The sequence below is a fragment of the Podarcis cretensis genome (assembly GCF_951804945.1).
Source record: "Podarcis cretensis genome assembly, chromosome: 4".
In the NCBI taxonomy this organism is placed as follows: Eukaryota; Metazoa; Chordata; class Lepidosauria; order Squamata; family Lacertidae; genus Podarcis; species Podarcis cretensis.
In genome coordinates, this window is record NC_137173.1 from 7,424,319 (window position 1) to 7,448,089 (window position 23,771).

General features: G+C 48.1%; 1 protein-coding gene across 1 annotated transcript in view; it reads right to left on the reverse strand.

Annotated features, from left to right (window-relative positions):
• Positions 1 to 7,039: 7,039 nt before the first annotated feature.
• The window catches only part of ARHGEF17 (Rho guanine nucleotide exchange factor 17), a 202,421-nt gene continuing 185,689 nt past the window's right edge, over positions 7,040 to 23,771 (reverse strand). Inside the window, exons 20-21 of the mRNA XM_079973253.1 lie at positions 18,447 to 18,704; positions 7,040 to 17,688 (exon numbers count right to left, since the gene is read on the reverse strand). Coding sequence (XP_079829379.1) covers positions 17,513 to 17,688; positions 18,447 to 18,704 — 434 coding nt within the window. The 3' untranslated portion in view covers positions 7,040 to 17,512. The remainder of the gene's footprint in view (positions 17,689 to 18,446; positions 18,705 to 23,771) is intronic.

The window sequence follows — 23,771 nt, forward strand, 5'->3', positions numbered from 1 at the left end:
CTGTAAAACTTGCTATTTAGGTTTTCAAACCTTTTTTGTAAATTCACTATTCCTGAGTTTGTAAAGCTTGCTATTTAGGTTTTCAAACCTTTTTTGTAAACTGTACTTTTGAGTTCTCAATCTAATATGTAAGAATTTTGGGGGTTCTACCCTTGTTTGAATTTTGGCCATTTAAAGTTTATGATTTCTCTATTTCCTTCTGAGGAAACTGAATAGTTCGGTGAAATGAGGTTTGTAGCCAGCATCCAGTTAAGGTTTTGTTCTATTTTTCTGATTTTCTTCTTTAAGCTTTTTGATTTTTATTTAGTTGATTTCCACTAGATAATATTTATAGTCGATTACTTCTCGTTTCAGGGATTTTCATGGTATTTCATTTGTTTTGTGCAACTTCTCAGTTCCGCGACTGTCTTTTTTCTATAGGGGTTAGGTAAGGCACCCACTCCCACTCTGCGTGCAACAGAATGGGTGCAAGGAACAGAGCTCCCATTTCTCCGGTCTTTGACCCCCATCAATTTGTGCATTTAAAAAAACGACAGCCCAGGGCTACCTTTGAAGGTGACCCAGAAACTACAATGCAGCAGCTAGGCAGAAGACCTGAAGGAGCGTCTCCACCCCCATCATTCAGCCCGGACACTGAGGTCCAGCTCCGAGGGCCTTCTGGCGGTTCCCTCCCTGCAAGAAGTGAGGTTACAGGGAACCAGGCAGAGGGCCTTCTCGGTGGTGGCACCCGCCCTGTGGAACACCCTCCCAGCAGATGTTAAGGAAATAAGCAACTATCTGACTTTTACAAGACATCTGAAGGCAGCCCTGTTTAGGGAAGCTTTTGATGTTTGATGTTTTTTGTGTTTTTAATATCCTGTTGGGAGCAGCCCAGAGTGGCTGGGGGAGACCCAGCCAGATGGGTCGGGTATAAGTAAATAGTAATAATAATAATAATAATAATAATAATAATAATAATAATAATAATAATTGATCTGTATGAAGTTTCCTAATATACACATTTCCCTATGCTATTTTTTTTCCTGTTGTAAGGTTTTTTGCAAGCAGTGCCCCCATATATTATTTGTTTAATTAGTTTATCACATCAATATCCCACTTTTTCCTTCACAGAGTTCAAGGTGCTGTACATGGCTCTTTCCCTTCCCTGCTCATTTAATCCCCACAAAAGCCCTGTGAGTTGGTTAGGCTGAGAGGCAGCAATGGCCCAAGGCCACCAGGCATGTTTCATGGGCGAGAGGGGATTCGAACTCAGGTCTCCCAGGTCCTAGTCTGACACTCTAACCACTACACTGCACCGGCCCCAATAATGCAGTTTTGAACACTGCTATCCTTTACACATCTCTGTGTGTCTGTTTTGCTGGTGTGCACTTTTGTGATGCTGCTGAGGTTGGAAATCCACGTAGCAAAATCCGAAGGGCGAAGGGTAGCTGCATTTCAGTTCACGAACTAGTTCAGGCAAGGCAAATTTAGTTACATGTGAGCTGAACAAACGTCTTCCTCATCGGTGAAACTGTGAAGCTTCCTGGTTTCTTTTGCTCTGGGATGCTGGCTGCTGTTTATCTAATCTTGTTATATAGTACTGAAATGTTGTTGTTTTTTTTGTATGTGCTATAGTGCTGCTTTGCTATGTTATTATGAAATTGCTTTTGGCACCGTTTAGTTTGTGCATCCATTCTGAAGGAAATCAGCCCTGAGTGCTCACTGGAAGCACAGATCCTGAAGCTGAGGCTCCAAGACTTTGGCCACCTCATGGGAAGAGAAGACTCCCTGGAAAAGACCCTGATGTTGGGAAAGATGGAGGGCACAAGGAGAAGGGGAGGACAGAGGACGAGATGGTTGGACAGTGTTCTCGAAGCTACCAGCATGAGTCTGACCAAACTGACGGAGGCAGTGGAAGACAGGAGTGCCTGGCGTGCTCTGGTCTGTGCGATCACTAAGAGTTGGACACGACTAAATGACTAAACAAGAAGTTTGGGCATGCCTTCCTTTTTTTTTTTTAAATGATATTTTAATAAGTTTTCACAACAGAAAAGTTATAAGACAATAAAAACACAAGAAAAAATACAAAAATACAGACAATTGACATAAAAAAAGAAAAGGAAAAAGGAAAAAGAAAAACAAAAATCCCTCTTTTTTAAAAATTTCTCTAGTTGACTTATTTTCCCGACTTCCTCAGACCTCCCTTTTTTGTATTCCACTTAAAAATTGGTTCAGCAAATTCATTAACTTCAAACTTTCATCTAATAGCCATCCACTTTACATAATCTTTTATCTTATTACTAGAACCGCCTTCCTTTTTCCTTTGTTGTAAGCTAGGGTTACCAGACGTCCCCGGATTTGCAAATCTGTCCCCGGACAAATTGTTGTTTGTTGTTTAGTCGTTTAGTCATGTCCGACTATTCGTGACCCCATGGACCAGAGCACTCAGCTTCAAAAAAAAAAAAAAAAAGTGTCCCCAGATTCATTGAAAAAAAATCTGGTAATCATATTGTGAGCTACTTCGAACATGGTTTTTGTGTGTGGAGAAGCAGCGTAGAAATAAAATGAATGAATGACTCTTCACTGTGGAAGGTTGAGAAGCAGGTCAGAAGCTAGCAGCGAACTATTCTTCTGACACTTTCAGGTATGTTTGGGGGCTGCACACACTCTCATACCCTCCAACATTCCCCAGAGGAATCTCACTCCGCCCCAACTGACCTTCCTCAAGCCCCCCCACCCTTGTTTTTTGTCCCTCCTCCCCTTGAATGAGTACTGATTTTAAACTCTGGAATAAAGATTTTAGCTGAAGGTGTGCCATTTTTAATGCAAATAAGTACATAGGGAATTTTCAATTCCGTCTACTGCATCTCCTCCCCCCCCCCCCCCCCCCCGGTGCTGATGTTGTTGCTGTTGTTCATTCTGCTATCTGGTCTTTCGACTGCAATAAAGATTGACTGATTTATTGATTGATCCTACATAGCATTTCCACCACCATTACACCAATGGGGCACATGCCCTCCGCCGTCCAGAGAAAAACCCCTGAATCCTGGTTTTGTTTCATTCTTTGGTAGATTTGCAAAAAGGAAAACCCACAGCAGGAAATAAATTTTAAGAAAGGGGCGAGATTAGACGCGGGCACACAAAGCAATTAAAAAAAATGAAGACTCCTTGAGCTCTGCTCTGCTCCCCCTTTCTTCCTGCGCCCTCTGCCTGCCCCCCAGAACTGGCATCCTGCACAGGGCTGGTCTGGTGTGTCAGCTCCTCATATATGTATCAGAATGGATCAGAAACTAGCCGAGCTATCTGGCCCCCTCCCCAAATCTAGTATGTATCCCACCTTACTTTCCAGCCAGGACACATTTGTAAAGGAAGCACAACTGCCCAGAGTCAGTGGGGTTGAAAGGAAGCGAGAAATCTGAACCGAATTCAGATCTGAGTAAAAGAGCTAAAATTGGAGTAGGAGAAGAATTTGGGCCATCTGATCGGCCCCTGATGCTGGACCAGCTGGGGCCACTGGCCTGATCCTGCAGGCTTTTCTTCTGAGAAACTAGATTGGGATTCTGCAGCTCGATGTCTCAAGAAGTCCAGGGCCGGATGTCATCATAAGAAAGCCAGACAGGCTGAATCTTAAGGATCAATTGCCCTTCCATGACCCACTGCTTGTCAACAAAAGCAGCCCACATAAACATCTAAACCCCAAATTGGGCTTAAATGCTTGACCCCTGTTGCATCACGTAAACAGGCCTTAAGAGTGCTTTGAACACAACCAAGGCTATTGCACCTCGCCCAGTATTTTCTCCTAGAAGTTTGGTTGGCGGTGGCGGCAGTTGTTTTTGCCCATTTGGAAGTGCCGAGAGGTTTACCAATAATATGCCATGACGAGTGGCTTTTTGATGGATACCTAGACCGGCAGGAGGCCCCCCCCCCCAGCCCGCCACTTGAGCAGGCGGTTTGTGCAAAACACCTGCCAAGTCTGCACCTGGCATTTAACTGGCAGACTGGCATCATTAGGCAGGCCTTTTCTCCCTCTGGCTGCAGGGCAGGGCTTGTTTTGCCTGAACAATAGGAGACCAGGGTCTCAGGAGACCTTGAAGCACTGCAGAAATGTACCTTACAGGAAAAGTGGTGCGGACTTAGGGCAGTAGTCAACTAAAGAGTTGCAGAAGCAGAACTTCTGCTTGTTCAACGCTCCACCCCCCAAATGTCTGCTATGGGAGGTTGGTGGAAAACCCAGAAGAGATTTAGGGGGTGTACAGCGGAGGGAGATGGGGGGAAAGTCCTGTTGTGCCAGCAGTTCTGCTGTGCAAACAGTTCTGCTCTCAGTTATTTATAAAAAAGGTAAAGGGACCCCTGACCATTAGGTCCAGTCGTGACCGACTCTGGGGTTGCGGCGCTCATCTCGCTTTATTGGCCGAGGGAGCCGACGTATAGCTTCCAGGTCATGTGGCCAGCATGACTAAGCTGCTTCTGGCGAAACCAGAGCAGCGCACGGAAACGTCGTTTAAGTTCCCACCAGAGAGGTACCTATTTATCTACTTGCACTCTGACGTGCTTTCGAACTCCTAGGTGGACAGGAGCAGGGACTGAGCAACGGGAGCTCACCCCGTCGCGGGGATTCGAACCGCCAACCTTCTGATCAGCAAGTCCTAGGCTTTGTGTTTTAACCCACAGCACCACCCGCGCCCTGTTATTTATACCTATGTATTAAATAAGAGGGATGTGGGTGGTGCTGTGGTCTAAACCACTGAGCCTTGGGCTTACCGATCGGTGGTTCGAAGCCCTGCGACGGGGTGAGCTCCCGTTGCTCGGTTCCAGCTCCTGCCAACCTAGCAGTTTGAAAGCATGTCAAAGTGCAAGTAGATAAATAGGTACCGCTCTGGTGGGAAGGTAAACGACGTTTCCGTGCGCTCTGGTTTCCGTCACGGTGTACCGTTGCACCAGAAGCAGTTTAGTCCTGCTGGCCACATGACCTGGAAGCTCTCTTGGCCTATAAAGAGAGATGAGTGCCGCAACCCCAGTCGGCCATGACTGGACGTAACGGTCAGGGGTCCCTTTACCTTTACCTATTAAATAAGAGAGCAATTGCAGCCCGACTGGGTATGCCAGGACCCCACGGTGGCCCCAGTGACTGCTGGTGACCCAGTTTTCCTTCCTCCAGTGGATTTGCGCATGTGGGTTAGCTCTGACTTCAGTCTGTGCATATTCTCCTTTAAACATCAGCTTGCCAACCAGCTCTTGCCCTGCTGCTGTCGCCACATAACTGTGGCCCAGCCCATCCTCACCTGAACACACCTTCGTAGAATTCCCTTTATCATGGATCAGAAACTGTGCACAGACTACTTAGAAATGGTTGGCTTCGAGAACACTCAGCGCCATCTGTCCGATTTACTGGGCCCTCATCCTGATATGGGACGCGGGTGGTGCTGTGGCTTAAACCACAGAGCCTAGGACTTGCCGATCAGAAGGTCGGCGGTTCGAATCCCCGCGACGGGGTGAGCTCCCGTTGCTCGGTCCCTGCTCCTGCCAACCTAGCAGTTCGAAAGCACGTCAAAAGTGCAAGTAGATAAATAGGTACCGCTCTGGTGGGAACTTAAACGACGTTTCTGTGCGCTGCTCTGGTTTCGCCAGAAGCAGCTTAGTCCTGCTGGCCACATGACCCGGAAGTTGTACGTCGGCTCCCTCCGCCAGTAAAGCGAGATGAGTGCCGCAACCCTAGAGTCGGCCACGACTGGACCTAATGGTCAGGGGTCCCTTTACCTTACATCCTGATATACCCTCACAAAATGGAGGTCAGATTATACCTGATCTCTGCTGAGCATATTCTCTGGTTTGTTTATGGGGAGGTTATGCGACAACTTCCACACTCGTCCTGATCTGTTTGCAGAGCTTTTAGACATCTTCCTGTTCATCGTTTGATTCCTCGTCACTTTCCAAAGTTCAAAACGTTTGTTGGTTTTAAAAAGTGCATTGTTCTTGCTAGAGCTCCCCAAGTTGGTTGTACCCTAGGATTACTGGGGGTGTGGGGTGGGGTGGAGCTAAGGAGGAAGTGCGAGAGAGGTTCAAATGAAGAAGACTTTGTAAATGAGAAACTTCGAAATGCTGCCATCTCCGGATCAAGCTGTTCCATTTTGCTGAATTAAATAGTTTAAATTGGATTTGGAATAAATGTAGGATGAATATACTGTTTGGAGTTTCATTGTTATTCTCTTCCTAGGTGGGTCGTGCAAACTGCTATTTTGAAAGATGTTTTTTCTATGGTAGGGTACAGGGCACTGGGGTGAGTTTTTTGGAATCAAGGGGGCAATGATTTTTTTTTTTTAAGGGAACTGGGTTAGAAAGGCGAGACTGGAGGCACCTTGTACCTGATGTTCTCCCCCCTCCCTCTCAATTCACATTCTTATCCTGTGTGGACAGAATCCTGCACTTCCAGCCACATTGCAAAAGACCTACATTGGCTTCTAGTATGTTTCTGAGCACAATTCAAAGTGTTGGTGCTGATCTTTAAAGCCCTAAACGGCCTCGGCCCAGTAGACCTGAAGGAGCATCTCCACCCCCATCATCCAGCCCAGACACTGAGGTCCAGCTCCGAGGGCCTTCTGGCGGTTCCCTCCTTGCCAGAAGTGAGGTTACAGGGGACCAGGCAGAAGGCCTTCTCGGTGGCGGCGCCCGCCCTGTGGAACGCCCTCCCGTCAGATGTCAAGGAAAGAAACAACTACCTGACTTTTAGAAGGCATCTGAAGGCCTTTAGGGAAGCTTTTGATGTTTGATGTTTCATCGTGTTTTTAATATTCTGCTGGGAGCTGCCCAGAGTGGCTGGGGAAACCCGGCCAGATGAGCAAGGTAATAATAATAATTAAAACTATTAAAATTATGCCAGCATGCATCCTCAGTCAGTGTCTGGACCACCAGGAGGTTCAGAGGAAGGTGCAACACTTGTGAAAACGAAATAAGGTAAAACAAAACAGAGAACTCTTTTGCCAACTCTGTCCAATAGGAAAGCTCACTGCCCCATCCCCTAATCGGGCCGAAGCCTGCAAAAGAAGAGTCCACACGCCAAGGCTGGGTTCTGACACCAGTGACCTTTAATGACTAGGAACCCACAGTGACGAAAAAGGAAAAAATAAAATAAAACCCCAGGACTAATAATTGTTAACATCTCACTGGAATTGGTAACGTTTTGGGCAAGGAATTTTGTTCTGTTTCTTTGCTCTTCCCTGTTTTGTCCTCTTCTTTCAATTCAACGCTTAAGAGTTGTCATCATAACTTTAAAAGACTGTGTGTCGGCACCCTCGCTCGCGCCGGTGAAAACTTAAACAAGTATATAAAAATATGCCATTAAATCCGTATCGACAATCAAGACTCGAGGGCGTTATGTACAGAGGAGGCGATATATACCAATATTTACAGTAAGTCTTCGGCAGCCAAGGAGGTCAGTAAGAGAGTTAAACTTTGAGATGGGGAGGAGCGGGTTGTCACTGGAAAGAGAGACTTGCTACCACCAGCCTTTTCCGCTCCAAAGTCATTCTGTTTAAGGTGTTTTCCATGCAACCACAACAACAACAACCACAAGCGCAACACTGCAAAGGCAGACCGTGGAATGGAGGTTTTCAGAAATGCTTCCCCCATTACATCAGTCGCTATATTTGGTGATGGTGTGGGAGCCACATTCCACAAATATCCAAATGTTCACATTTCGGTACCCAGCCTGGGCTTCATTTTGTGTTGATCCTCAGCCCAGAAAATCTATACGATGTCACAACCGAGTCCTGGGATATGTGAATCGATTAGGAGGGGGAAATGCCTCTGAACATGTGCAGAGCACACGCCACTGAGCAACCACAGCATATTCTCAACACACAGGATTAAGGAGCAGGGAGGGCTTTTCGTGGCAGATTGTGTGCTTCCCAGGAAGAGTGAAGCCTTTGCGCCTCTTTGGAAATTAGGCTCCTATTCCCAAGACCTGCACAAAAGATATGTTTCTTTGTGCGAAAGCCAGCCACTGGGAAAGCAAATTTTTTTTGCACATTAAGTTCATTGGAGCAAGGTTGCGTACACGCACCAGGCCACACACATCACTGAGGACTAGAATCAGAATTCAAAACAGCTGCTTCCCGTAGTAGGAACCAATTAATCAATATTTATATGTCTTTTAGGCACAAGGAATGAAAGGAGTTAGGAAGAGGAAGCGCTGTTCATGGCAATGTACACTCGCCCTTGGTCAAACAGGCCTGGCAGGTTTGTGCTGCGGTGCTTCAGAAACCTGCACAACCTATTTGACCAGAGGCGAGAGCGGGATAAACGGAGCATGCATGTATTAATGCCGTAAGCAAAGCTTCTCTATTGTGTATCCTTAGCCCCAAAATGTACTTCCAGTGCCATTTTGGATACACATAACAGGTTACGTCTGACGCAGGTTTTGTGATGTTCGTCAACAAAACAGTGCATCAGGAGCACCCCTCAAAACTTATCGATACCAGAGGTCTAGGAATACACATTCCTTTGGGAGAAGATAGGGAATATCTTCCCTTCCAAGCCACAGAGAAGCCTTCCCTACCATGCTGCCCTCTAGATGTCTTGCAAATGTCAGCTGCTGACAGTTATGACCCGGGAGAGGAGCCATGCTGAAGAAGCCTACCATAGGGCTATAAACGATTCCACCCCTTTGAGTGTTCCAATCTCGAAACAAGACCAAGGGAGATCCGTGAGCATCACAGCTCTTTTGAGAATGCAGGAAGTAAACTTTGTTTGTGTCGGAAAACCTGGAGAGGAAAGTGGGGTGGGTGAAGGTCGTATCGGATTCTTGCATAGAAGTGCTGCCAAACTAACTTTGGGTATTTGGGGCACAGCTGTCAACTTTCCCTTTTTCTTGCGAGGAATCCTATTTGGAATAAGGGAATTTCCCTTAAAAAATGGGAAACATTGACTGCTATTATTTGGGGGGGACAGGACTTGCTTATCGTCAGTTTGTTTCTGATGCTGAATCATCCATCCCATAATGACCAGGGGTCTATAGCAGGGTTTCCCAGATGTCAGAGAGCCGACGTACCTAGCCCAATTGAATGTGGTGGGGCAACTTTGGTCTAAACCTGCACACACGATCAGGCCGCAAGTTAAAAGCCTAAGAAGAGGGGGCTGGATCAGTCCACAGGGACCGATGAGATGCCTGTGGGAAACATGCGAGCAGGATTTGAACACGAGAGCGACTCTCCCCTCCTGTGGTTTCTAGCAACAGAAGCATTGATGCCTCCCATTGTGGCAGCAGAGTGTGGCCAATGTGGCCAGAAACCACTGAAAGCCCTCTGCTCCATGAATTTGTCCGATCCCCTTTTAAAGTTAGGTCCCACCCATCAGTTATGAGGTTCTCCCTTCCGGTCCTTTGTGACGGGTTTACATGGCAGTCACTAGTCAAACATGAAACATGGTTGTCAAGCAGAGCCTTGACAACCATATGTCAGGAGTGCTCTGATGGTGTTTCCTGCTTGGCAGGGGGTTGGACTCGATGGCCCTTGTGGTCTCTTCCAACTCTATGATTCTATGAAAGTCCTTAGTTTTGCAACGGCCAAGAGGTTGCTTGCCTATGGTAACCTAGAGCACCCACAGGAGCTAATAACAGATGTCTACTTTTGTCTGTGATAAAGAAGGCTGATCGCCAAAGAATTCTGGTGCTGGAGGAGACTCTTGAGAGTCCCATGGACTGCAAGATCAAACCTCTCCATTCTGAAGGAAATCAGCCCTGAGCGCTCACTGGAAGGACAGATCGTGAAGCTGAGGCTCCGAGACTTTGGCCACCTCATGAGAAGAGAAGACTCCCTGGAAAAGACTCTGATGTTGGGAAAGATGGAGGGCACAAGGAGAAGGGGACGGCAGAGGATGAGATGGTGGGACAGTGTTCTCGAAGCTACCAATATGAGTTTGACCAAACTGCGGGAGGCAGTGGAAGACAGGAGTGCCTGACGTCCTCTGGTCCAGGGGGCCACGAAGAGTCAGACATGACTAAACGACTAAACAACAACAACAACAATCTGTGATCCTGCACCACAGCTAGCCCATAGGAGGTTGCCAGACTACAATTCCTGCTATCCCTCAACTTTGGCCTTGCTGCTTGAAGTTGTGGTCTAACAACATCTGCAGAGCATCACTCTGCCTACACCTGCGCTGCCTTCCACACTTGGGAGATTCTCGGCCTGGCCTCAGTAAGACAGGTTAGGGGGGACCCCTAAAACACACACACTCGTGCACCTGCTGGGGTGAACATGAGTTGGCTTGTGAGCAAGCACAAACCCAGGGAACTCGTGTGGACACACAGGGAACGTTCGTAACGCTAACCGGGTCCGTGGGGGATTTTGCATTTTGTAGTCGATTTGGCTCAGCAGAAGATGGAGAACGTGAATGAACGGATCGGAGATGTTTTGTACATCGCCTGGGGTATCTGCAAAGCTTCCGCGTTCATTTTGCATACCACCTGAGCAATCTGCAGTCTCCAAGCGCAAAATGCTTAACATTCTAACGCAAAGACTGAGCAACAGGCAAAAATCTCCCCTTCCTACATTGCATTCACACAGTATGATTTGATCTTAGCCCATGGAGTATTTCAAGCGTTCCACATACCTCATCTTCATGTAATTATTACAACAACCCTGTAGGCTGGTGAGTTTGTTAATCCCAAATCTGAAGACGGAATGGCTGTCTAAGGCAAACTGCTGAGCTCATGCAAGTGGCAAGATTGAATCGGGACTGCTTAATTTTCACAGGTATACACCAATTTAAGGAAGGATTTTATATCTCTGTGTTCCATTTTGTAGATGGCAAGGTCATGATGAAGACACGCAGTCTGTGACCTCCTAAATTCTATTTCTGGAATGCAAACAACTGTTCAGGGTCAGGCCCCTCCGTGACCTGTATATCCTGAGCAGAATCCCTGTTCCAAAAACACAGTTCCCATCCCTCCTGGTTTCAAAGAAAGGTATGGAAACGGGGATTGCAAAATTAAAGCACTGAGAATAGATGCAGATTAAAAGAGCTAATATGGGTGCGTTTTCCGCATTTCATGGAAACAGCTTCTGAATCAGATTATGTGCATTGTGTATTGCATTCTGCCAGGGTATGCAGATTAAAGCTTGCTCCTCAGGACTCATTTCTGAAAGACTCCTCGGCGCTCATCACGTGATCCAATGGAGACAAACAGCACACGCACACACACACCCCGCGCGAAAAGAAATACACATCAAATCCAGGCTGAGTGGCTTTGAATCAAAAACTCAATTTTCTAAGTGCGCCAGTCCATCCTATGGATTCCAAAACCTCCTAGGGGGAATTCAGCAATGAGAAGTGAACCAGACAGAGGGTCTTCTCAGTGGTGGCGCCCGCCCTGTGGAACGCCCTCCCATCAGATGTCAAGGAAATAAGCAACTATCTGACTTTTAGAAGACACTTGGAGGCAGCCCTGGATAGGGAAGTTTCAAATGTTTGACGTATGACTTACTGTTTTAAAATTTTGTTGGAAGCTGCCCAGAGGTGGCTGGAGCACAAATTATACAAATTATATCATTATTAGTATTATTGCAAAATGGGATGCGAGTGGCGCTGTGGGTTAAACCACAGAACCTAGGACTTGCTGCAGAAAGTCAGCGGTTCGAATCCCCGTGAAGGGGTGAGCTCCCGTTGTTCAGTCCCTACTCCTGCTAACCTAGCAGTTCGAAAGCACGTCAAAGTGCAAGTAGATAAATAGGTACTGCTCCGGCGGAAAGGTAAACGGCGTTTCCGTTTGCTGCTTGGTTCGCCAGAAGCGGCTTAGTCATGCTGGCCACATGACCCGGAAGCTGTATGCCGGCTCCCTCGGCCAATAAAGCGAGATGAGCGCCGCAACCCCAGAGTCGGCCACGACTGGACCTAATGGTCAGGGGTCCCTTTACCCTTTACTTTTTTATTATTGCAAATCTGAGTGTCAAACCTTTACCATTTGGCTTCAAAATCTGGGTTCTGGTCTGAAGCTCAGTTTTATGAGTTCTGGTTATGAAGCTCAGTTTTATGATGTAAGTTGCCTTTGGTCTTTTTATAAAGTGGATGGGTAGGATGGAGGGATTTTAAATTTTGTACCTAACTCATAAGAAGTCTGGGTGAAATTTTCTATCTCTAGGACCTAATCGAAACAAACTCTTCAGTCTAAACAAATATTTTCTTCTTCTTTGGCAATCGCTCGCACCTGAGTAAGATTGTCTTCCATGAACGCGATCTTAACAGTGAGTCTGTGACTGTGGAGGCCAATTCTGTATCCACACGTCCTTCCACAGTGGGGACATAGGTTTCCGGGCGGGAATTGATCACAGTGTGGATTTGCCAAGCGTGCCTTCCTCTTAGCACGTTTCTCCCTTGCGTCCTGAGTTCAAGCATCTTCAAAGCCCATGACACCTTTGGTGAAGGCTGTTCTCCAACTGGAGCACTCGCAGGCCAGTGTTTCCCAATTATTGGTGTATATACTACATTTTTTAAGATTTGCCTTGAGACAGTCTTTAAACCTCTTTTGTTGACCACCAGCATTATGCTTTCCATTTTAAAGTTCGGAATATAGTTGCTTTGGAAGACGATCATCAGGTATCCGCACAACATGACCAGTCCAACGAAGTTGATGTCGAAGAATCATTGCTTCAACACTGGGGATCTTTACTTCTTTCAGTACAGACATTAGTTCACCTGTCTTCCCAAGTGACGTGTAACATTTTTCGGAGACACTGTTGATGGAATCTTTCGAGGAGTTAGAGCTGCTGTTTGTAAGTGGTCCATGTTTCACAGGCATACAGTAAGTTTGGTAGTACAATAGCTTTGTAAAGCAGCATTTTGGTTTCCCTGCGAATGTCCCAGTCCTCGAACACTCCGCACTTCAATCAGGAGAAAGCTGCACTCGCAGAGCTCAGGCAGTGCTGGATTTCGGCATCAATGTTGGCCCTTGTGGAAAGATAACCGCCCAGGTAGGAGAAGTGATCAACATTTCCGAAAGTTACACCATTGAGTTGGAATTGTGGTGCAGCAGAAATGTTGTTTTGTGTTTGTTGGTGCAGCACTTTGGTTTTTTGGATGTTGAGCAACAGACCAAGCTTTTCACAAGCTTCTGCGAAGATATTTAGGATGGTTTGGAGGTCATCCTCTGAATGTGCATACGCTACGTTGTCATCAGCATACTGAAGCTCTATGACAGAAATTACAGTAACCTTACTCTTTGCTTTCAGCCTACTCAGATTAAAGAGTTTCCATCTGTACAATATATGATTTCTACTCCAGTGGGGAGTATTCCTTTGACAAAGTGTAGGATCATGGCAATGAAAATAATAAATTGAGTTGGGGCGATAACAGAACCCTGTTTAACACCTGATCCCACTGTGAATGGTTTATTCTGAGAGCCATTGTTATCTGTGATTGTTGCCGTCATATTATCGTGAAGGAGCAGAATGATGTTTACAAATTTATCTGGGCAGCTAATTTTCAGAAGGACAGTCCACGGGGCATTACAATTTACAGTGTTGAAGGCCTTAGTCAGGTCAATAAACACCATATACAGGGGTTGGTTTTGCTCTCTGCATTTTTCTTGACGCTGCCGAGAAGAGAAAATCATGTCTACTGTCCCCCTCGAAGGTCTAAAACCATTTTGGGATTCAGGAAGGGTAGCCTTGGATTGATAATTTTGACATCCCTAAAGCCTGCTGGGATCTTCTCTCTCTCCCGATGAGCTTGTGAAGTTGTTGTGCAAGTTCAATTCCACCCACTTTGAAGACTTCAGCAGGTATCCCATCAAGTCTGCTGGCTTTGTTGTTTTTCATTTGGTTAATAGCCGTACACAACTCTTCCCAGATCTGGAGATGCTGCGAGCTCATCTCTTAATTTGTTTTTGTGGAATTTGTGAGGGAAGCTGCGTTTAAGGAGATGCTGGTAATGTTCTTTCCAGTGCAGTGCAATAGCTTTTAGGAGTGTGGTACCGTCTGTAGGGGACACGGGTGGCGCTGTGGGTTAAACCACAGAGCCTAGGACTTGACGATCAGAAGGTCGGTGGTTCAAACCCCCATGATGGGGTGAGCTCCCATTGCTTGGTCCCTGCTCCTGCCAACCTAGCAGTTCGAAAGCACGTCAAATTGCAAGTAGATAAATAGGTACCACTCCGGCGGGAAAGTAAACGGCGTTTCCGTGCACTGCTCTGGTTTGCCAGAAGCGGCTTAATCATGCTGGCCACATGACCTGGAAGCTGTACGCGGGCTCCCTCGGCCAAAAAAGAGAGATGAGCACCACAACCCCAGAGTTGGTCACAACTGGACCTAATGGTCAGGGGTCCCTTTACCTTTACCTTACTGTCTGTTGAGCATAGGGGGCATATGCCATGATTTATAGGCCCACAGATGGTCTTTGTGGCTTTAAAGAAACTCTGTGTATCATGAGCGTCAGCTAAGTGCTGGCTCTCGAGCTTTTTTTATCCACCAGGTGTTCTTTAGTTCTCTGTTCTTTGAACCTCAGCCTTCGCATTGGCATAGGTTTTTTCCTCAGTGGCGCAGTTTCTATCTCTTTGCCACATCTGAAAGGCCTTCCTTTTCTTGTCAAGAATGTGTTCAATCTCACTGTCATTCTCATCAAACCAGTCCTGGTGTTTCTCAGTTTGGTATTTAATAGCTTGTTCACAGGCTGCAATAATGGATGTTTTTAGCTTGGTACAGTGTTCCTCAATGTTATCAGGGAACTCCGAAAGCAGGTGGTTCTTTGGAAGCAATCCCGCTTAATGGGATCTTGAAGGGTTTGATTGTTTATTTTGCACCTTGGTTTCCCTTCCTGAAGTCTGCATTGAAGTACAATCTTGATAGCCATAGTGGAGCATATTAATCGGTGATGTGTCCAGAAGTCACAGACACCTGTCATAGCTCTGTTCACAAATCTCAGCGATCTTCAGCTCAGACACACATAGTCTAAGAGGTGCCAGTAGTTCGACCAAGGGTGCCTCCATTATGTTTTAAATTTGTTTGTCGAAAGAGTGTATTGGCAATAACTAGGTTGTGTGCTACACAGATAGTCAAAAGTAGTATTCCGTTGTGGTTGCTGTTGCCAATTCCTTCTTTCCCAATAGTTCCAGGCCACAGATTGACATCTAGCCCAACTCTTGCATTAAAACAGGCATAGGCAAACTCGGCCCTCCAGATGTTTTGGGACTACAACTCCCATGATCCCTAGCTAACAGACCAGTCGTCAGGGATGATGGGAATTGCAGTCCCAAAACATCTGGAGGGCTGAGTTTGCCTATGCCTGCATTAAAATCGCCCAGGTGTCTCTTGATAGGATGGCATCCAGCTGAAAATAATTCTTTTCTTTAATGTCTTCATTGGCATCTAGTGTTGGTGTATAAGCAACACTATGTATGTTTTTATAAGGAGACCTTACTCTTGGTTCGAGGTATCAGCTGTATTCCTGTCTTAGGGGAAGTTGGGGGGGGTATTGAGTGGAGACGTGAGATGCTTCACCTTCACTTCAGAGGAGGGGACACTGGTTTGACATCTTGCCCACCCCCCAACCTTTTCCCCACCCTTGGCAATGCCCTTGGGAGGTGGTCTGGCTTCCATAATGCATGGCCTATTCATCTGGTTATTGGAATGCCAGCATTGTCCCAATTCTTTTTAATTTGACAACACAACTGTGCACACAACATGTGCCTCTGGTCAACCCGACAACCTCCGGACGTTTCGGACTTCCAACTCGCATCAGACCCATCAGGCGAAGTTTGGCAAAGGCGGGTTTAATGTGATCCCGAGTCGGAACTCTCGCCTCAGAGCATGAAGGCTGCAATCTCACACACACTTACCTGGGAGTAAGCACCACTGAAAGTCAGCGGGACGTACCTCTGAGTAAATACGCAGAGGACTGGGCAGCCAAGAGGTTCCTTGCAGGATCAAGCAATGGTTTGCCTCCTTCAGGAATCTTTGCAGGAAACCCAGCGACTGATGTGTCCCCCAGAATACGTCCCATGGTCAGCTAGTGAAATGCAGCCCGCTTTCTCCCCAGCCCTCAACCATGTTTACGATGATGCTAGCAGGGTTCTAACTTTGTTCAAGGTTTTAAGGACGGCCTTCAACCTGCCTGTGGAGACCTTTCGGTCTCTGAGGCAAATTTATCCCTCTCACAACGGAAGATTATGAGCTCAATTAAATTAAACGCCGCTAACTGTTCAACTCACTGCCTCCCTCCACAAACGGTAGCTAGGTTTTCTTTTTAAAAAACAAAACAAAACAACAACAACCACAACAAATAAATCATAAATACTGTACAAAGTAGAAGACCAGGGTGATGCAAACTCCTGCCCACCCAGGCTCCCGCCATCCCCTGACAACATGGAGTACGGTTGCCCTGGTAACGGATGAGGCCTCTGTGGTGCGGCCTCCTGGCCTGTGCGGGGTTGGTGGGGAATGCTGCTCAATATTGCACAATTATCCTGTCAAGATTCTTGTCTCTGCTGCCCCCCCAACCAGAACGGGCTTTCTCCATGCCCAACCTCTTTCCCCTTCCTTCTCAGCAGACACAAACTCCAGCCGCCATCTTGGGTAGCAACCATCATCAACACTGCAACCCAACACAGCCTTACGTCTTCGAACACTGATGTGCGGGGACAACCCTGCGGTGATCACAACTGAGCCCAGACTCAGGAGCGTCTCTGACCGTGACAAGGGACCAAAGCCGTTCTCCATCCCACCATCCCAATCTCTTTGGAAATTGCTCAGAAACAGTGTCAATCTGCCTCCCCATTCCCCTCCTTTCTGGAGCAGCTCCTCCTCCTCCTAACCGGCAATAAATAAAGGTAATTTATACACAGACAGACACCCCCACCCCCAAGTTATCTGGATGCAAAAGTTGGCGAGACGATGGTGTGCAGTGTCTGGTTTTGGTGAGAGGTTCTTGCATGAATGAAAGGGTGGCATTGAGTGGAGTAGCTCTGTGTCCGTATCCGATGGAGGAAGGCGAGGAGAAACCAAAGAGAGGGCGGGAAATGATTGTGTTTGGTGAGAATGAGGGAAGTTGCTCCGGCCATCTGGACTCAGGGGCCTCAGCGGACGAAAACGGGAGACACGACGACATTCAACAACTCCTCGGCTGAGCTGGGCGTTTCTAACCAAGCAGCACACACAGAGCAGACAATCCTTTCCTAAGCAGGGCTGAATTCCTAAATGGTTTCTCTCTCTCTTAGTCCCATTTGAATGGGGCTTGGCGCATGAGGGCGGCTGCACGTAATCTCTCACTGAGCGCGCCCCCTCCCACACACTCAAGACACAGCAGCAAGCGCGAGTCGTGCAACATGGATTTGCATTCTGGAGGTTCCGCACGCGGCCCGTCCCGAGGCGCGCCGCTAACTCCACGCGGCGGATCCAGAAAGGCGACCCTGCGCACGAGACATTCAGGGTGGGAGATGAGACACGGGGACACGTCCGTGTGGGGACGGCGAGGACGGGACGCAATCTCTCTCTCTCTCCCGGCTTCTCTCCCTCCGGAGGGGTCCGCCCTGTTCCTCATCTTGCTGTCAGACCCTCCAGAGGAGCAGGTGGTTTGTGCTATCATCCCTCCCCACTGTCTCGCTGCTGTTGGTGAGCCGGAAGTCCTCGTACCCGTCGCCACCGCTAATGATGAGCATCTTGGACTTGGGGGGCCTGTGCCTCGTGGAGTCCCGTTTCTCCAAGTCGTTGGACTTTTCTGTACCTAGAAGTGGGGAGGAGAGTGAGTCATATTTCTTTCTGCACCTGCATAACCCAAATTCTGCAACCGGGACAAAGTATGCACCCTATGTAGATTTGCAAGCATGTATGCATAGGTAGGGACGCAGGTGGCGCTGTGGGTTAAAGCCTCAGCGCCTAGGGCTTACCGATCGAAAGGTCGGCGGTTCGAATCCCTGCGGCGGGGTGCGCTCCCGCTGCTCGGTCCCAGCGCCTGCCAACCTAGCAGTTCGAAAGCACCTCCGGGTGCAAGTAGATAAATAGGGACCGCTTACCAGCGGGAAGGTAAACGGCGTTTCTGTGTGCGGCTCTGGCTCTGGCTCTGGCCAGAGCAGCGATGTCACGCTGGCCACGTGACCCGGAAGTGTCTCCGGACAGCGCTGGCCCCTGGCCTCTTAAGTGAGATGGGCGCACAACCCCAGAGTCTGTCAAGACTGGCCCGTACGGGCAGGGGTACCTTTACCTTTACCTTTTATGCATAGATGTACAGTGGTACCTCGGGTTAAGAACTTAATTCGTTCCGGAGGTCCGTTCTTAACCTGAAACTGTTCTTAACCTGAAGCATCACTTTAGCTAATGGGGGCCTCCAGCTGCTGCCGTGCCGCCACCACATGATTATCTAGTGCTGCCCCCTGCAATGCAGACATCGCAGCTGGAGAATCTCTGACGGACACCTTTCCTGCTCAGATGGAAAACCCGATTGTTATCTCACCCCAGGCTGCCCCTCGTCTTACTCGAACCCACCTGGATCCCTGGGCAGGGGAAAGAGGATGTCGAAACCTTCCGGCAGCTCGATGGACGTGAGGAACCGGACGTGGCCTGTGTGTCCCTGGGAGAGACCCACTGGCGATGGCGGGGTCTTCAAGGAGGCGGCGTTGGACATCATGGGCAGAGTCAGGACCACTCCAGCGCTGGTGCCGATCCACAGCAGGTCTTTGCAGGCCAGGATGGCGGTGATCCTCAAGCAAGCGGCCTTGTGTTGGCGGATGATGGCATCTGAGCCTGCGAACCCAAGGCGAGTGGTTCATGCGAGTCCTTAGATGGTTCTTTCCCCAACCTGGTTTGGACTACAACTCCCACCAGCCCACCCTGCCAGCACCGCCTACTGGGTAGCAACCATAGCTGTCAAGTTACAGATTTGAAAATAAGGGACCAGCAGCCTCGAAAATAAGGGACCAGCAGCCAAAATAAGGGATTTTCCAAACACAGGTATGTTCAACTTTTGAGCCCCTCCGAGCCAAAGGCAGAAAACCCAGCCAGCAGCCAAATGAAGCCTCAAGCGGTGGTTCCCACAGCGCAGCAACCCGGCAAAGGGGATGCAGCAAGGAAAACCACCGTCACCGCTCCGCTGGGAAGCGCTGAGCAAAGGCAACACGGCCGATTTGATCGGCACAAGGCATGCAAGCTCCACCCCCCAGTCGTTCTTAACACTCCTTATTGGGTGAGCAACGCAACCAAGTGACACATTGGAGCCTCCCTCCTCCCTGGCCGGCAGGGAGGGAGGGAGAGGAGCTGCTTCCTTTGAAACCCGGGAAATTTAAGGGACATCATCAATAAGGGACAGCAGCGGGACACGGCGTTGGGATAAGGGACTTTCCCGCCAAATAAGGGACAGTTGACAGCTATGGTAGCAACATCCGCAGAACACACAGGTTAGGAAAGGCCACCTTAGACCAACTCATGAGATGCTTCTTGTTTCTGAGATTGAGGTGGTCCTTGGCTTCCTGTGTTAGTGAAGCAGTTCTCCCCCATTCCCACCCACCTGACGTTACATTTTTCACCGTGTGTCAGGGTTGGTTCAGATACAGGCCAGCACTCAAGATGCAAGGACAAGCAGAAAAGCTAACTTTTTATTCAAGGAAACAGCCTACAAGGGCAGGAATACCTCCTATGCAGGACTGGCCCCTATGAAACAGTTGCTAGGACTGATGATTCTTGCCTCCTATTTCCCCATGTCTCCTTCTGCCCAGCCAGATGTTCTCCAAGCAGGCTTAAACTTCACTTCTGGTGGTGGGAACCTGTGCTATCTATCCATCCATCCATCATCTATCTATCTATCTATCTATCTATCTATCTATCTATCTATCATCTATCTATCTATCTGCACACACACACACACACACACACACACACACACACACGGAGTCACACCTCGGGTTACAGACGCTTCAGGTTAGATTTTTTCAGGTTACGGACGTGCTGAAACCTGGAAGTACCAGAATGGGTTACTTCTGGGTTTCAGCGGTCGCGCATGTGCAAAGTGCCGAATCGCAACCTGGGCGTGTGCAGACACGGCACTGCAGGTTGCGAACGCTGCGGGTTGCGAACGTGCCTCCTGCACAGATCACGTTCGCAACCCAAGCGTCCACTGTGTGTATATGGTTTTTCAAATAATTTATTTTACAATCAGAAACATACAACATATAACATAAAAACAAGATTCCAAGGAATCTCCTGGACTTCCCTCTTCCCCTTTGTGGGTCCTATATTAATCATTTCCTCCTGCATCTTTTATAATAATCCAAATCTTTTACACCTCCATTATACCCCAAACTCATCATTAAACTATGCTGCTGCTGCTGCTGGGAACCTGCGCTCTTTGTTCTGCTACTCTGCTCTCTGTGGCATCAGATACAAGAGGTCTCTGTGGCATCAGATACAAGAGGGGATGGGAACTTAACGCAGTAGGAACGGCAAGCTCCTGGGATGCTTCTGCAGCCTCTGAACTTCATCAGCTGTGTCTGAACTTCTTCCTTCACTGGCTCTTCTTGCTCACCAAAGCCTGTTGCCTCTTCAGAACCCAACCATTCCTCCCCTCCTTCCCTCTCTGACTTGTCCTCTGTGTCCCACCACCTGGGCTCTGAGCCTTCCTCCCTCGAGGTTTTGCCTAGAGGGGTTTCTCATCCCCCAGCCAGTCCCTGACACCATACAATGGCAAAAGGAGTTGGGGAAAAGGGCTGTGGAGCATAGGCAAGGAAGAAGAGCCCACTGGATCAGGCCAACAGTCCATGTAACCCAGCATCTTGTATTCACAGTGGCTAGCCAGATGGCAGGGGGAAACCAGAAAGCAGGATTCGATCTCAAGGGCCCTCTCCCCTGTCTTCATCTTGGCTGTTAAGTCATCCAAGCAAACCTTTCTGCCTCCACGCACACCCCAACATGCACACCTGCAATATGAGATTGGATCCTGACAGGACAGAAGTACTGTTTTTGGGGGACAGGGGGCGGGCAGGTGTGGAGGACTCCCTGGTCCTTAATAGGGTAATTGTGCCCCTGAAGGACCAGGTGCGCAGCCTGGGAGTCATTTTGGACTCACAGATGTCCATGGAGGCGCAGGTCAGTTCTGTGCCCAGGGCAGCTGTCTACCAGCTCCATCTGGTACGCAGGATGAGACCCTACCCGCCTGCAGACTGTCTCGCCAGAGTGGTGCATGCTCTGGTTATCTCCCACTTGGACTACTGCAATGCGCTCTACGTGGGGCTACCTTTGAAGGTGACTCGGAAACTACAACTAATCCAGAATGCGGCAGCCAGACTGGTGACTGGGAGCGGCCGCCGAGACCACGTAACACTGGTCTTGAAAGACCTACATTGGCTCCCAGTATGTTTCTGAGTACAAGTCAAAGTGTTGGTGCCAACATTGAAAGCCCTAAACGGCCTCGGCCCATATATAGCATCTCCACCCCCATCATTCCGTCTGGACACTGAGGTCCAGCTCCAAGGGCCTTCTGGCGGTTCCCTCCCTGCGAGAAGTGAGGTTACAGAGAACCAGGCAGAGGGCCTTCTCAGTGGTGGCGCCCGCCCTGTGGAACGCCCTCCCATCAGATGTTAAGGAAATGAACACCTGACTTTTAGAAGACATCGGAATGCAACCCTGTTTAGGTAAGTTTGTAATGTTTGATGTTTTATCGTGTTTTTAATATTCTGTTGGCAGCCGCTCAGAGTGGCTGGGGAAACCCAGCCAGATGGGTGGGGTATAAATAATAAAACTATTATTATTATTGACTCAAGGCGCCTACCCAAACCTCTGACCAACATGATCTTGAAGAAATATGTGGCAATGAAACACAAAGGAGGCTCAAAGGTTTGGGTCATTCCAAAACAAACCCCCTTGTCAAAAAACACCCCCAACCCCAATTCATCTGGCAGTTCTGATGCTGCAGGAAAAGCAGGAGAGGGGCAACAGGATTCAATGGGGAGGGAAAACAATTCCTTAGAATTCCCTGCTGGTTAGTGTAAGTGTTCTCATATTCCAGGTGTCTCTGTTGGGGTGTTGTGTGTTATGTTGGGGTGTGCGTGGAGGCTGAAATGTTTGCCTGGATGACTTGTCTTCTACAGCCAAGATGAAGACAAGCCAAAATAACTATAGGAGGCAAAAATTCAAAATGATGTCAGGAGTACAGGAATGTTGCTTTACGAGGTTCCGTGCCCATCGTGTTTCGGTGAGTCATCTTCTCCAGGCAAAGATGACACGGAGGACTAAATTAAGAATGTTAATGCAATAACCTTATGTAAGGTTTTTAATGCAGTGCTCTTAATATAGTTCCTGCGGTCATCTCACCTTTCCCTCCTGCAGAATTAGATTAGATAAATTTATTGTCATTGTCCGTATATACACAGTATACACAGCAACGAAAATCAAACACCCAAGACCGGATTCACATACACATTTGCACGTATCTCCAACACTCTCATCCTATTCAGACATAATCTATTAAAACATACATAATCCAGAATATAACACAACCTATCAGAAGCATAGCATAACCTAAAACCTATCTCATTCCTTACTACTCACTGCTTGCTATTTCTTACAACTGGCCCTGAGATCATTGTTTAGTGCAATCAGAGCTCTTGGATAGAAACTATTCAGAAGGCGTGCGACAAGGCAAAACATGTTGGCCGTACCATGTTATAAAATCAAATTATCCTCTTTTTATGTTTCGTTTGGGTGGTTTTCTTCTCATCCTTTATGCTGCTTCACCCCCAGAAATTCCAACCAGAGATTGGCTGACTACCAGTTTAGCATCCTCAGAGATACAAGGAGCTCCAAATGACTGCAAAAGGGGTTTCCCTCCCCACAATATCCCTGCGAGGTAGGCCAGGATGGGAGACAGTGACTGCCAGGATGGGTCACACGCTTCCATGGCTATTTGAGAATTTGAACCCAGGTGGCGCTGTGGGTTAAACCACTGAGCCTAGGACTTGCCAATCAGAAGGTCGGCGGTTTGAATCCCTGCGATGGGGTGGGCTCCCATTTCTCGGTCCCTGCTCCTGCCAACCTAGCAGTTTGAAAGCATGTCAAAGTGCAAGCTGATAAATAGGTATCGCTCTGGCGGGAAGGTAAATGGCGTTTCCGTGCGCTGCTCTGGTTCGCCAGAAGCGGCTTAGTCATGCTGGCCACATGACCCGGAAGCTGTACGCCGGCTTCCTCGGCCAGTAAAGCGAGATGAGCGCCGCAACCCCAGAGTTGGTCACGACTGGACCTAATGGTCAGGGGTCCCTTTACCTTTTACTGATTGCTCTAAGCCCAACGCTCTACTTAGCTCTCAGCTGCGACATTTCGTTGGCTACCCAGGAGATATTTTCACAAATGTACGGCATTCTGACTTCAACCCAGTTCAGTTTTTGGCTCCTATAACTGTTTCCCTGAGTTTACTCTAGACCAGAGTTTCCCAAACTCGGGGTCCCCAGCCGTTTTGGGACTACAATTCCCACCATCCCTGACTACTGGTCCTGCTAGCTAGGGATGATGGGAGTTGTAGTCCAAAAAGCAGCTGAAGACCCAAGTTTGGGGAACCCTGTTTTAGACACTTACTGCACCTCAAGAGCCAAGAATCTGTAGCTCAAAGGTACAGCATCTACCTTGAATGAACCCTGCACAGCCATTGCCAGTCAAAGAAGACCAGGCTTCCCCAACCTGGTGCCCTCCAAATGTTTTGGAAACTATAACTCCCACAGGAGTTGTAGTCTGAAGCATCAGGCGGGGAGACCACTTTGGGAAAGGCTGAGCCAAAAGGACCAATGGTCTTATTCAATATAGGACAGTTTCTTATATTTCCAAGCCTGG